The sequence below is a fragment of the Aegilops tauschii genome, chromosome 2 (assembly GCF_002575655.3).
Source record: "Aegilops tauschii subsp. strangulata cultivar AL8/78 chromosome 2, Aet v6.0, whole genome shotgun sequence".
Taxonomy (NCBI): domain Eukaryota; kingdom Viridiplantae; phylum Streptophyta; class Magnoliopsida; order Poales; family Poaceae; genus Aegilops; species Aegilops tauschii.
The window spans coordinates 636,203,485-636,217,721 of NC_053036.3; the positions used below are offsets into that span (position 1 = coordinate 636,203,485).

General features: G+C 47.2%; 2 protein-coding genes across 3 annotated transcripts; both read left to right on the forward strand.

Moving 5' to 3' along the window:
- The first annotated feature begins 5,653 nt into the window (after positions 1-5,653).
- On the forward strand, positions 5,654-10,668 carry LOC109751895 (probable N-acetylglucosaminyl-phosphatidylinositol de-N-acetylase). 2 transcript variants are annotated; one of them, XM_040400152.3, is made up of 11 exons: positions 5,700-5,972; positions 6,051-6,256; positions 7,048-7,391; positions 7,695-7,765; positions 8,411-8,475; positions 8,559-8,603; positions 8,690-8,770; positions 9,262-9,329; positions 9,487-9,535; positions 9,996-10,153; positions 10,383-10,668. In XM_040400152.3, exons 3-11 carry the CDS (start codon positions 7,207-7,209, stop codon positions 10,444-10,446), a joined length of 786 nt encoding a protein of 261 aa, XP_040256086.1. In that variant the 5' UTR covers positions 5,700-5,972; positions 6,051-6,256; positions 7,048-7,206; the 3' UTR covers positions 10,447-10,668. The 2 variants fall into 2 exon arrangements, with proteins under 2 accessions (XP_020166360.1, XP_040256086.1); XM_020310771.4 differs by lacking the exon at positions 6,051-6,256 and having other exon boundaries at positions 5,654-5,972.
- Positions 10,669-11,494: 826 nt separating this feature from the next.
- On the forward strand, positions 11,495-13,869 carry LOC109751894 (probable polyol transporter 4). Its single transcript, XM_020310770.3, has 2 exons — positions 11,495-11,996; positions 12,209-13,869. The coding sequence occupies exons 1-2, from the start codon at positions 11,759-11,761 to the stop codon at positions 13,579-13,581; spliced, it is 1,611 nt and encodes a 536-aa protein (XP_020166359.1). The 5' UTR covers positions 11,495-11,758; the 3' UTR covers positions 13,582-13,869.
- Positions 13,870-14,237: the final 368 nt, after the last annotated feature.

Below are 14,237 nucleotides of genomic sequence, written 5' to 3' on the forward strand. Positions count from 1 at the left end.
ATTTTTGATGAATCTCGAACGTGATGTTACACATGTTCATAGTGTGAATACCAAAAGATGTAAAGTTGATAACGATAGTCCCACATACTTGTGGCACTGCCGCCTTGGTCACATTGGTGTCAAGCGCATGAAGAAGCTCCATGCAGATGGACTTTTGGAGTCTCTTGATTACGAATCATTTGACACGTGCGAACCATGCCTCATGGGTAAGATGACCAAGACTCCGTTCTCCGGAACAATGGAGCGAGCAACCAACTTATTGGAAATCATACATACCGATGTGTGTGGTCCAATGAGTGTTGAGGCTCGCGGAGGATATCGTTATGTTCTCACTCTCACTGATGATTTAAGTAGATATGGGTATGTCTACCTGATGAAACACAAGTCTGAAACCTTTGAAAAGTTCAAGGAATTTCAGAGTGAAGTTGAGAATCAACGTGACAGGAGAATAAAATTCCTACGATCAGATCGTGGTGGAGAATATTTAAGTCATGAGTTTGGTGCACACTTAAGGAAATGTGGAATAGTTTCACAACTCACGCCGCCTGGAACACCTCAGAGAAATGGTGTGTCCGAACGTCGTAATCGCACTCTATTGGATATGGTGCGATCTATGATGTCTCTTACCGATTTACCGCTCTTATTTTGGGGTTATGCTTTAGAGACTGCCGCATTCACTTTAAATAGGGCTCCGTCGAAATCCGTTGAGACGACACCGTATGAATTATGGTTTGGGAAGAAACCTAAGCTGTCGTTTCTAAAAGTTTGGGGATGCGATGCTTATGTCAAGAAACTTCAACCTGAAAAGCTCGAACCCAAGTCGGAAAAATGCGTCTTCATAGGATACCCTAAGGAAACTATTGGGTATACCTTCTACCTCAGATCCGAAGGCAAGATCTTCGTTGCTAAGAACGGGTCCTTTCTGGAGAAGGAGTTTCTCTCGAAAGAATTGAGTGGGAGGAAAGTGGAACTTGATGAGGTGATAGTCACCCCTTCCGAACCGGAAAGTAGCGCAGCGCGGGAAAATGTTCCTGTGGTGCCTACACCGACGGGGGAGGAAGTTAATGATGATGATCATGAAGCTTCGGATCAAGTTGCCACTGAACTTCGTAGGTCCACAAGGACACGTTCCGCACCAGAGTGGTACGGCAACCCTGTCCTGGAAATCATGTTGTTAGACAACGGTGAACCTTCGAACTATGAAGAAGCGATGGCGGGCCTGGATTCCGACAAATGGCTAGAAGCCATGAAATCCGAGATAGGATCCATGTATGAAAACGAAGTATGGACTTTGACTGACTTGCCCAATGATCGGCGAGCCATAGAAAATAAATGGATCTTTAAGAAGAAGACGGACGCGGATGGTAATGTGACCATCTACAAAGCTCGACTTGTCGCTAAGGGTTATCGACAAGTTCAAGGGGTTGACTACGATGAGACTTTCTCACCCGTAGCGAAGCTGAAGTCCGTCCGAATCATGTTAGCAATTGCCGCATATTATGATTATGAGATATGGCAGATGGACGTCAAAACGGCATTCCTTAATGGCTTCCTTAAGGAAGAGTTGCTATGATGCAGCCGGAAGGTTTTGTCGATCCTAAGAATGCTAACAAAGTATGCAAGCTCCAGCGCTCAATCTATGGGCTGGTGCAAGCATCTCGGAGTTGGAACATTCGCTTTGATGAGATGATCAAAGCGTTTGGGTTTACACAGACTTATGGAGAAGCATGTGTTTACAAGAAAGTGAGTGGGAGCTCTGTAGCATTTCTCATATTATATGTGGATGACATATTATTGATGGGAAATGATATAGAATTCTTGGAAAATATAAAGGCCTATTTGAATAAGTGCTTTTCAATGAAGGACCTTGGAGAAGCTGCTTATATATTAGGCATCAAGATCTATAGAGATAGATCAAGACGCCTCATTGGTCTTTCACAAAGTACATACCTTGACAAGATATTGAAGAAGTTCAATATGGATCAGTCCAAGAAGGGGTTCTTGCCTGTATTGCAAGGTGTGCAATTGAGCACGGCTCAATGCCCGACCACGGCAGAAGATAGAGAAAAGATGAGTGTCATCCCCTATGCCTCGGCCATAGGGTCTATTATGTATGCCATGCTGTGTACCAGACCTGATGTAAACCTTGCCGTGAGTTTGGTAGGAAGATACCAAAGTAATCCCGGCATGGAACACTGGACAGCGGTCAAGAATATCCTGAAGTACCTGAAGAGGACTAAGGATATGTTTCTCGTTTATGGAGGTGACGAAGAGCTCGTCGTAAAGGGTTACGTCGACGCTAGCTTCGACACAGATCTGGATGACTCGAAGTCACAAACCGGATACGTGTATATTTTGAATGGAGGAGCAGTAAGCTGGTGCAGTTGCAAGCAAAGCGTCGTGGCGGGATCTACATGTGAAGCGGAGTACATGGCAGCCTCGAAGGCAGCACAGGAAGCAGTCTGGATGAAGGAGTTCATTACCGACCTAGGGGTGATTCCCAATGCGTTGGGCCCGATGACTCTCTTCTGTGACAACACTGGAGCTATTGCCCTTGCGAAGGAGCCCAGGTTTCACAGGAAGACCAGGCATATCAAGCGTCGCTTCAACTCCATTCATGAAAGTGTTCAAAATGGAGACATAGATATTTGTAAAGTACACACGGACTTGAATGTAGCAGATCCGTTGACTAAACCTCTCCCTAGGGCAAAACATGATCAACACCAGGACGCAATGGGTGTTCGATTCATCACAATGTAACTAGATTATTGACTCTAGTGCAAGTGGGAGACTGTTGGAAATATGCCCTAGAGGCAATAATAAATGGTTATTATTATATTTCTTTGTTCATGGTAATTGTCTATTGTTCATGCTATAATTGTATTGTCCGGAAATCGTAATACATGTGTGAATACATAGACCCCAAAGTGTCCCTAGTAAGCCTCTAGTTGACTAGCTCGTTGATCAACAGATATCATGGTTTCCTGACTATGGACATTGGATGTCATTGATAACGGGATCACATCATTAGGAGAATGATGTGATGGACAAGACCCAATCCTAAGCATAGCATAAAAGATCGTGTAGTTTCGTTTGCTAGAGCTTTTCCAATGTCAAGTATCTTTTCCTTAGACCATGAGATCGTGCAACTCCCGGATACCGTAGGAGTGCTTTGGGTGTGCCAAACGTCACAACGTAACTGGGTGACTATAAAGGTGCACTACGGGTATCTCCGAAAGTGTCTGTTGGGTTGGCACGGATCGAGACTGGGATTTGTCACTCCGTGTGACGGAGAGGTATCTCTGGGCCCACTCGGTAATGCATCATCATAATGAGCTCAATGTGACTAAGGCGTTAGTCACGGGATCATGCATTGCGGTACGAGTAAATAGACTTGCCGGTAACGAGATTGAACAAGGTATTGGGATACCGACGATCGAATCTCGGGCAAGTAACATACCGATTGACAAAGGGAATTGCATACGGATTGATTGAATCCTCGACACCGTGGTTCATCCGATGAGATCATCGTGGAACATGTGGGAGCCAACATGGGTATCCAGATCCCGCTGTTGGTTATTGACCGGAGAGGCGTCTCGGTCATGTCTGCATGTCTCCCGAACCCGTAGGGTCTACACACTTAAGGTTCGGTGACGCTAGGGTTGTAGAGATATATGTATTCGGAGTCCCGGATGAGATCCCGGACGTCACGAGAGGTTCCGGAATGGTCCGGAGGTGAAGAATTATATATAGGAAGTCCAGTTTCGGCCACCGGGAAAGTTTCGGGGGTTACCGGTATTGTACCGGGACCACCGGAAGGGTCCCGGGGGTCCACCGGGTGGGGCCACCTATCCCGGAGGGCCCCGTGGGCTGAAAGTGGAAGGGAACCAGCCCCTAGTGGGCTGGGCGCCCCCCCTTGGGCCTCCCCCCATGCGCCTAGGGTTGGGAACCCTAGGGGGGAGCTTCCCCCTTGCCTTGGGGGGCAAGGCAACGCCTTTCCCCCTTGGCCGCCGCCCCCCCCCCTTGGAGATCCCATCTCCTAGGGCTGGCGCACCCCCCAGGGGCCTATATAAAGGGGGGGAGGGAGGGTAGCAACACACAGCCTTGGGCGCCTCCCTCCTCCCCTGCAACACCTCTCTCTCTCGCAGAAGCTTGGCGAAGCCCTGCCGGAGACCCGCTACATCCACCACCACGCCGTCGTGCTGTTGGATCTCCATCAACCTCTCCTTCCCCCTTGCTGGATCAAGAAGGAGGAGACGTCGCTGCACCGTACGTGTGTTGAACGCGGAGGTGCCGTCCGTTCGGCACTCGGTCATCGGTGATTTGGATCACGGCGAGTACGACTCCGTCATCCACGTTCATTGGAACGCTTCCGCTCGCGATCTACAAGGGTATATAGATGCACTCCCTTCCCCTCGTTGTTAGTACACTCCATAGATGCATCTTGGTGAGCGTAGGAAAATTTTAAAATTATGCTACGATTCCCAACACAGATGGTACATGCTCTTTTAATCATTTCGTGTATTTGAGGATCCAAACAGCTTTGCATACGGTTTACACCAGGTCAAATGGTCAAACAACTTTCAAAATTCAGTTTGATGTTCCATGTAAATATTCAGAGTAATTCATAATATTGTCTGCATGATCTTTTCTGAATATTCGGAGTAATTCGCAACACAAGTTTGCAACAACAACAAAAACAGCATTAAGTGTTAACACAACACTGGCATATGCAAGAATCAAACTTTCTTATGAATAAAAAACTGAAGTTTTACTAATTCAATCTTTAGCAAAGACTAAATATACAAATGCAGTTTTTAGGAGAGACAAGATTTACTAATTTGGTGAGTCGAAGTCTAAACATTTCTAAATCTACACACAAGTTGTTTGAAATTAACTTGCAGGGCATCCTGTTGGCTTTCTTCCTGCGGGTCAACGTCTTCACCTTCATCAACTTCGGGCAGCGCACGGGCCTCATCGTGCACATCGAGGACTCGAACCTCATGTCGGCTGCTCCGTCGTGACCCTGTTCCAGTTCGGCGAGGCAGCCATGAGCCACACCAAGACGTGGATGGAGGAGGCCTGGAGCATCGAGGAGGTGGCCTTCAACGTCCTCGGACGGGACTGACGGTGGACTGCTTCATCCCGCCGGCCGACATCAGGCCCGGCTCCGTCGGCGAGGCCTGGGAGCTGCCGCCACACGGCGACCACGCAAAGTCCATCGCCATGCATCCAGCCCATGTCGCGCGCGGCCCACGAGGTCACGTAGGCACAACGCGAGCCACTGCTGCCTGCCCCCGCGCCTCCTCCGGCGACGGGGAGGACGTGTCGTCGCTGCGCACGAGCGGGAGACGCAACGGAAGGAAGAAGAAACAATTTTTGGTGTGAACAAGTCTCCCACCCTGATGAGAGTCCATGTACATTACGCCTCCCTCCTCTCCTTTGTGCAACGCTTATACTCTCTCTTATATTTCCTTACGGAGGGAGTAACTATCATATTTTATTTGATAAAATGGTCCACATTTCTCTTGTCAATTGATAAATGGGAACCAATAGAAAAAAAAACATCAGCGTTTAGTTGAATATACTACTCCAACGACATATATTTTGGAACAGAGGTAATATAACTAAATCAATTAGATATGGGAAAAATACGAAAGTGCCCTGACAGAAATCTGAAATTACGGCCTCCTCTGTTCTGTTCTGCTCGTCCAGAACACACCGCACGCCCACTCGACTGCTCCGCCGCCGGAGCTCCGCCCTCCCTCCCGCCGGCGCCGCCCCCCTTGCAGTTCCTCCACCGCGCGTGCCCGCCCCGTCCTTCGCTCTCTTCCGCGTGGCCCCGTCCCGCCCTGCCTTCTCCTCGCCGCGCCGCCGTCCGCTCGACCCCATCTCGCCCCGTCCGCGAAGGAGACGACCAGCAGCAGCGGCCCCAATCGACGGAGGGACGGAGGGAGGGAGGATCCTCTCAGGTGAGCTTCTCTCTCTCTCTCTCTCTCAAATCTGACGCGCCATGTCTCAGGTTAGTTCCGCTGTTTGGACCATTTCAGGGCTTGATTGATGTGTGCTGCGATCTACTATTTGGTAGTATGAACTCTAGCACGGGGAATGGATCTGGGATGATGGGCTTACCAGTCACAGACCACTGCCCTCACAGACCACTGCCCCGAATTTTGAGGCAGTAAAACAACACTTTCATGCATTTGTTATAACTCCAAACAGTCTGAACAACAATTTCTGTGAACTACGATAGATGGTAAAGCTACTGAACTTGTAGCAATTGGCTTCATCTTGCAAAACAATTTGCAGTAAACTAACAGATGGGTAGTAAGAAAAAATACAAGAAGAATATAACTGAAGATTATAAGCATTTTAACTGAAGAACTTACAGAGTTTTCATCAATTAAGTGCCACTTTAACTTTTACCAGTTAGATATAACATTCTCTACATATCGGTAAATCAACTTTCAACATCGATTGATTCTCTCATTGGTGAAAGAATCACAGGCTAAGGATTCAGAGTAAGGTAACATACAATACTTTTCTCCCGAGTACCAGTTCAAAAATCGAACTGTAAACGGGATGGCCAACAATTAGAATCAGCTAGCAGGCTATAATCCTGTTTCCAATCCTTGAAGAAGAAAGAGAATACAGGAAGAAGAATGACACATATATTTAAATAACAGATTATGCTATTGCACACATATGACAATCTGTGAGCAGTGGATTCAGTTATTTGAGGAAAACAGATTAATATTTTTGTGCAGTCTATATCAGTAGTGTCCCATCTAAGTGGTGCTTTTTATAGAGGATTTGTTTTGGTATTATTATCAGTATTTCTGGGCAGTTCAAGTTTTTGACAAAGTTTGATTTTTTTGGCATCCGATAAGATGACATGTTCAGAAACCTTTTTGTTATTTTTGTTAGGTTTTTTTGGGTCTCTTTGTACCTATCATGTCTGCCATCTAGCAAAGAAACATGATCAACTGTAATCTGTGGCATTTTATCAAATGGCAAAACTAAGATGGTGCATTTGATCAATTGCAGAGAAAGATGGGGCATCTTTACCGTAGAAGAGAAAATATGGAGCATTTTATCAGTTAGCCTTGTTCCAGTGCTGTCCATTCCTGGTACGTTTTCTTCACCAAGAGGTCGTCGGAGCTTCTGCAGCAAGGTAAAACTGGAGGCCAGACTCAGTGGGGATCCATGGCGTGGATCTGGATGCTCTTGGTGGCTGGAGCCGTCCTCCTTTGGGCGGTTTCCCTTGGGCGGATCCTCTCCTCCCCGACGCCCTACTCCCTGCCTCCAAGCCCTCGCTTCCTGCCCCCTCTTGGCGACAGGAGGAGCAGGAACGTGCTCCTGGTGCTCGCCCACCCTGATGACGAGTCCATGTATGTTACAACTCCACTGCTCTTCTTCATGTATGCTGTGCGTACCAGGCGCTCGACAAAATTCATGTCGCGTCAAATCGTGGCAGCTGTGTAGATCACGTATAACAGCTGGTATTAATTGACTGGAATCCAGTAGCTTGTGGAAATTATAATAACCAATAGTTTGACTCTGACTCAAAAAAACTGGCGCCCGTCCAACTCCAATCCATGTGCTGCCTGAGCTTCAGTGTGGATATTATTTCGCTTAGTTTTATTTGGTGCTTTGGTTGATTTATTCTTGATGTTGATCTGTATCTAATGCAGGTTTTTCACTCCAACTATTCTTTTCCTCAAGTCAAAAGGCCACAGCATTCATGTTTTGTGTATGTCTCTGGGTAAGATTGCGACCCTGTTGTTAAGTATGTCTATTTTGTGTATATCTTTATGTATGTCCAGGAGCAGTCATCTGTCCGCCCATTTGTTTGGCCAAAATAGATCATATGCACCCAGGACTATTTTATATGAAAATATACATGAACATTACTGGATTGTTGTCAGATGTTCGGACACACCATCCATTTTTTCCATCCAAGAGCATATATAGGAAACCATTGATTCATTCTATGTATGCAGCAACACTTAGAAAAGAAATATTTCAGCATCACCCGCATAACATGTTCCACAGTCCAATTTCAAAATAACGGCATCTGTTATGCATGGACAATGGTCTATATGTGTGGTGATGATTACTGATTATTATTGGCAAATTATAAACATATCGCCAACGTATGAAGGGGGGATTTGGGAATGCAATTTAGTTTTCTATACTACTTGATAGGCCGTTGACTAATAGGTGACTAGAATTTATGTCTTTTGTATGAAACATAGAATCTTCTGCCTGCCTTACTAAAATTATAGATAAATAGCTGCACATTTAGAAATCTATTTATTTGGCGTATAGTACGAATACAGAACTACTTGTTTGCATATTAGAGCTGTGCCTAGCTAATCTTTCCGAGTGGTTACTACCACTTTTACAGGTAATGCTGATGGTCTTGGAGATACTCGTAAACAAGAACTGTATGATGCATGTGCAACTCTTAAGGTACTCGGGTCTTCCACTTCTCCATAGTGACCTCTGGGGAGCAAGCTATTTCTCAGCTCCTGATATGGCTCCCATAATTGCAGATTCCAGCTGAGCAAGTTGCAGTCTTGGACCATCAAAAGTTGCAGGTTATTTAGTTTGCACTCATTTTTCATACTCCAGATACTATTCCAAACACACAATGACAGTTGAGCATACTCAATGTATGTTGTAGGATGGGTTTCATGAGAAATGGGATCATGGACTATTAGCCGAACTTACCATGGAGCAGATCCAGCTGTGGGATATCGACACAGTAATGACTTCATCTCTCCTCACATGAACCCCTGACCATAATGTACTTCTTTTACCAGCTGTAGTACTCAGTTGTAGTGTTATGTCTTACATTGATTTTGTCAGTTCTAAACATATATGAAATGTGTTGATCTGAACTAGATATACAATAAGAAATGCTTGCGAAGTATGTACCAGACTACCACCACACCACTACTTCTGTAGTTTATTTACTTCCCCGAGTAACTGAATGTTTAAAGGATTTTTTTTCACAACCTTTCACTAGTTATAATTATTCCAGATAAAAACCAAAAATATCTGACAATATATTAGCTATCCCCAGTTCTAAATTTCAACGCAAGTCCACTGCATACAGTTACTAAGTAGTGGACATCATATGATTGTGCGGTTCAAATGCTCTTATCTGCATTTCTTTGGACCTCAAACTGATTTGCATTTTCCCCCTTCTTCAAGTTTGCCTACTTACTGCTGCAATATGTCATGTTGTTTTAGATTGTGACGTTTGATTCCTATGGAGTATCAGGCCATCCGAATCATCGTGATGTTCATCATGGCATATGGTTAGTTAAATTCTCATTTTGTTGCTACAGTGCACCAGTTTCTCACATTTGTCTTATGATTGTTTAGAATACATATATATGTGTTTATCATATTTATGTGGTAGTTTTGGGCTCTGTTGTTCAGGAATCTAAACAGTTTTTCTTTTTGTATGAACAGCAAACTTCTTCATGAGAATCAGCGAGGAAATATTGAAGCATGGGAACTTGTAAGCCTTGGATCACATCCTCCATGTTTTGCTATTAGATCCTTATAGCCACCTTTTTGTTCTCAAGTCTGAACGAGCATGCAAAATACTTTGTTGGTTTTCCGTATGGTGTGCTTAAAAAATTTATCTCGCCATTTTCGTAGGATCAGTAAGGTAGAAACCAATAATACTATGTAATATGTTCTTTGCAAAATGAGATATTGGCTGAGTGCCAGATATGTAATATGTAATATGTAATATGTTATTGGTACCAAGCTAGATAATTTCCAATTGAATAACATATGACATAAGGAATAAATAATAGTTGTGTTCTTATGAAAGGTTTTTGGACAATGCCAGTCGATTTGACATGAATTTTTATTCTTTTGTTTGTATGGATGTATTATAGTTCACAACCTGTCTTTCTTTGATAAATGAGCGGGAGCTAACATGATTCGTGTTGGTTTCTTTGGAAATGCAGGTAAGCCTGAATATGTTTCGCAAATACAGTGGTGCAGTTGACATTTGGTTGTCATCTTTGATCTCCTCAAGTTCAAAGCAACTGATGTATTGCTTAGTTAACTGTAGCCCATCCAGAACCTTTGAGGCAATGGCTGCACACAGAAGTCAGTGGGTTTGGTAAGTAGAATCAGTTTTTTGTTTTTTAATTTGACACATAATCTCATTTCCTGTTGTAAAAACTTGCACTTCAACTGAATGGTAGAGGTCAATTTCATTAGTCTGAACTTTGCCAAAAAGTATATTTTCAACAGAAGCTCTAATGACCAATTCAAAATTCTCAATGTTATTAGGTTCTGTGGGACGTGCATCATATTAATTCAAGAAAATCAATGCATTTTTTATGCAGGTTCAGAAGATTGTTTGTTAGGCTCTCAAGTTACACATACGTAAACATGCTCCAGAAAATTTAGCATTTGATGGTGAGAAGTACCGTCTTGTCGATCTAGATTGTAAATGTGCCTTACGGCACACTTTACAAAAGCTTCCTATGATCAAGGACAGCAGTTACGGATCATATCCTTTACTGCATAATGAGAGTTTATTGTATACAATCTGTTCGTGTTAGTACAATGAGACTGAAACTTTTAACCTCAAGTGATAGTTCTTGCTAAAAGTCTTATTCAGCAAGGGTAGTTGATTGTGTGTGTTTTAGTTGTAGCTCTCCTTTTCACAATTGTTCCTGTTCCTAACACCTAAGGCGTGCATCCATCTTTGTATTTGATGCATTACAATTTTGCAGCGCACGAACCAGTGAAACAAACACAGTACGCAGATTCTTAACAAAAATGTCAGGGGGCAAATTGCAAAGATTTAATGACAAAAAGGATTCATAATCAAGGCATACCAGTTGAAAGACGAATTGAGGCTGATATTCTGCCCCTAAATTTTAATTTAGGCTCTCTTTATCTGAAAAATGTATATATTTTTGAGAAGTATAAAAAATATTCTGAACATATTTGAAATCATCTACCTGTGGAACAGATATGAAATGTTTTGATCTGTACTATAGATGTAAAATAAGAAATGTTTGAGAAGTATCTACCAAACTTGCACCATATCACAAATTCTGTAGTTTTATTTACTTACCCAAATAACTGAATGTTTGAAGGAAAATTTTCACAACCTTTCACTGGTTATCCCTTTAGTTTGTTACATTGATTGCTTGCATTGATGTGAAATGCTTAGTGGCAAAATCTAATTATTACATTTTTTTTGAATTGTTTGGATTGTTTACCACATGTGTCACATGATAAATCTAATTATTACATTGATTGCCACGGTTGGGATGTTTAGAGGAGTAGATTAATTTCAAGTACTACTAAATCGACGACAATTAATATGGATCGGAGGGAGTAGGTATCTCCTCTGAACAAAGAATACTTGGGTACTTCCTATCGTGGCAATGTGTATGTTCAAACAAACAAAAAAAAAAGCTGCCGAGCAATGCAAATCATGTACGGTAGTCAAAGGGCCAAAGTGAAAATGTACCCTTTGAAAAATGCTGCTCCCGTGTCCCGACGAGGCGACGCCTTCCTTCGTGTTGAACGGCGACCAAATCGCGTGCGTGCCGGGAAAAAGTATACGACAAGAGAAAGCATGTGACAAGGCTGCCCTCGTGCTCCTTCTCCGTCTCTTCTTCCTTCGTCAGATCCAGCGCCCCATCCACGCCGCCGTTGGAGGTTTCTCCGCCGGCTTGCTGTTGTAGGAGGGAGAAAGCAGAGCATGGGGCTGCGGGGCGCCGAGCCGGCAGCGCTTAGCGGCAGCATGCCCAGCCTGCCGGGATTCTTCGGCCGGCAGAGCAGGTACCTGCGCATGGACGACGTCGCGCTCGCGCCCCCGCCGGAGCACGAGGAGGAACTCGGTGGCGGGGCCGTCCGTGCCGAGCGGCGCCGGAGCAGCACGAGATACGTCTTCGCCTGCTCCGTCTTCGCCTCCCTCAACTCCGTGCTCCTCGGCTACGGTACGCCACCTCGCCTCCGCCGCAACCGATCCACATCTCCGGCAGCTAGCTAGCCGTCTCCTCGGTCGCACCGGCGATGCAGATTCCATTGTTGTTCCACATGAGTTTCTTGGCGATCGTGATCACTTCTTGGCGAATGAATCGCGTTGACTTGCTGCGAGTTAATTGCTTCGTTGACTTGATTAGAACTGTTGCTTCTTCTTCAATCTCAGATGTTGGAGTAATGAGTGGGTGCATTTTGTTCATCCAGAGGGACCTCCACATCACGGAGGTGCAGCAGGAGGTGCTCGTCGGCTGCCTCAGCTTCGTCTCCCTCCTCGGCAGCCTCGCCGGGGGACGGACCGCCGACGCCCTCGGCCGTAAGCGCACCATCGGGCTCGCCGCCGCGGTCTTCCAGGCCGGGGCCCTCGTCATGACGCTCGCGCCGTCCTTCCGCGTGCTCATTGCCGGCAGGCTCCTCGCCGGCATCGGCATCGGCTTCGGCGTCATGATCGCGCCCGTCTACATCGCCGAGATCTCCCCCGCCGCGTCCCGGGGCTCCTTCACCTCCTTCCCGGAGATCTTCATCAACCTCGGCATCCTCCTCGGCTACATCTCCAACTACGTCTTCTCGGGCCTGCCCGACCACCTCGGCTGGCGCGTCATGCTCGCCGTCGGCATCGTCCCGTCGGTGTCCATCGTCTTCGCGCTCCTCGTCATCCCGGAGTCGCCCAGGTGGCTGGTGGTGCAGGGCAGGGCCGCCGAGGCGCGTGAGGTGCTTCTCAGGGTCACCGACGGCGAGGAGGAGGCCGACGAGAGGCTCGCGGAGATCGAGGCGGCCGCGGCCAGCGCGGCGAGCTCCGGCGAGACGGTGTGGCGGGAGCTGTCGAGGCCCTCGCCCACGATCCGCCGGATGCTGGTCACCGGGCTGGGCATCCAGTGTTTCCAGCAGATCACCGGCATCGACGCGCTGGTGTACTACAGCCCCACCATCTTCAGGGACGCCGGGGTGACCACCGAGAGCCAGCTCCTCCTCGCCACGGTGGCCGTCGGGTTCTTCAAGACGGCGTTCATCGCGCTGGCCATCGTGCTCATCGACCGCGTCGGCCGGAAGCCGCTGCTGTACGTGAGCACGGTCGGCATGACCACCTGCCTGGTCGTCCTCGCGGCGACGCTCTGGCTGCTCGCGCACGGGGCGGTGCCCAAGGCCCTCGGCGTCGCCGTGGCCGTCCTGGCGGTGTGCGGCGACGTGGCCTTCTTCTCGGTGGGGATCGGGCCGGTGTGCTGGGTGACGAGCTCGGAGATCTTCCCGCTGCGGCTGCGGTCGCAGGCGGCGGCGCTCGGCGCGGCGGTGAACCGGGTGACCAGCGGCACGGTGGCCATGTCGTTCCTGTCCGTCTCCCGCGGCATGACCGTCGCCGGCGCGTTCTCGGCGTTCGCGGCCATCTCGGCGCTGTCCGTCGTGTTCGTGCACAGGTTCGTTCCGGAGACGAAAGGCAAGACGCTTGAAGAGATCGAGCTGCTCTTCGGCGGCGGTGAGGGGGAGAGTGCGAGTCCAGGGGAGGTGGAGCTCGGTGACTCGGAGCACCTGGTGCGGAAGGGATGAGATGGTCACCGTGGTGGTCTCTCGGACTCTCTCAGTTCTCTGATGGTTCAGTTTGGAACTGTCCCATCTGAATGTTTAGTTTCAGAATGTGCATTTGATTCATTTGTTTATTTGGTCATTTAGGACAGAAATTATACACAGCAACAGCCTCGCGGCTTCAATTTTTTTTTTTTTACTTTCAGAACACAAACGAGAATAGCGGTTGGGGCAGGAATGAGATGCTCAATGTAGTAGTGGTGTCGTATATCACAAGAGATGAGGCAGCAATATGATGATGTTTCAGTGTGTAGTTTCTGCATGGCACTGAAATTATGGACGCGTTTGGTTGCTCGCATTAGACCCAGTCAGACCCCCGCGCGCAGTTTTCGGCATGTTTGATTGGCTGAGTCGCATGAATCTCAAAGCAGGCCTCAGCCTAGCTCTGGAGGAATGGCAGAATCAGCCGTTTTTTGCGACTCAGGCTGGCTTGAGCCACGCGTGGCGAGCGCCTGCACGCCTTGGGACGTGCGGGAGACGACGTGACTGCTCTTAACTCCGCACGCTCTCTCCCGTCACCTTCCTCGCCAGTTCACACCCACTCCATCTCTCTCACCTCACCGCCCGTTCGATTTCTCCAATGGCCACGCCACCGTCTCACCGTGCCCCACCCACTCCTG

What these genes read in the sequence shown, in the direction of transcription:
- LOC109751895 (XM_020310771.4), top strand. Translation starts at nt 7,207, where the DNA reads ATGGCGTGGATCTGGATGCTCTTGGTGGCTGGAGCCGTCCTCCTTTGG. An exon ending in TGTTTTGTGTATGTCTCTGG is followed by an intron (nt 7,766 to 8,410) that starts GTAAGATTGCGA and finishes CCACTTTTACAG; the next exon opens with GTAATGCTGATGGTCTTGGA. An exon ending in ATGCATGTGCAACTCTTAAG is followed by an intron (nt 8,476 to 8,558) that starts GTACTCGGGTCT and finishes CCATAATTGCAG; the next exon opens with ATTCCAGCTGAGCAAGTTGC.
- LOC109751894 (XM_020310770.3), top strand. Translation starts at nt 11,759, where the DNA reads ATGGGGCTGCGGGGCGCCGAGCCGGCAGCGCTTAGCGGCAGCATGCCC. An exon ending in CTCCGTGCTCCTCGGCTACG is followed by an intron (nt 11,997 to 12,208) that starts GTACGCCACCTC and finishes CTTCAATCTCAG; the next exon opens with ATGTTGGAGTAATGAGTGGG.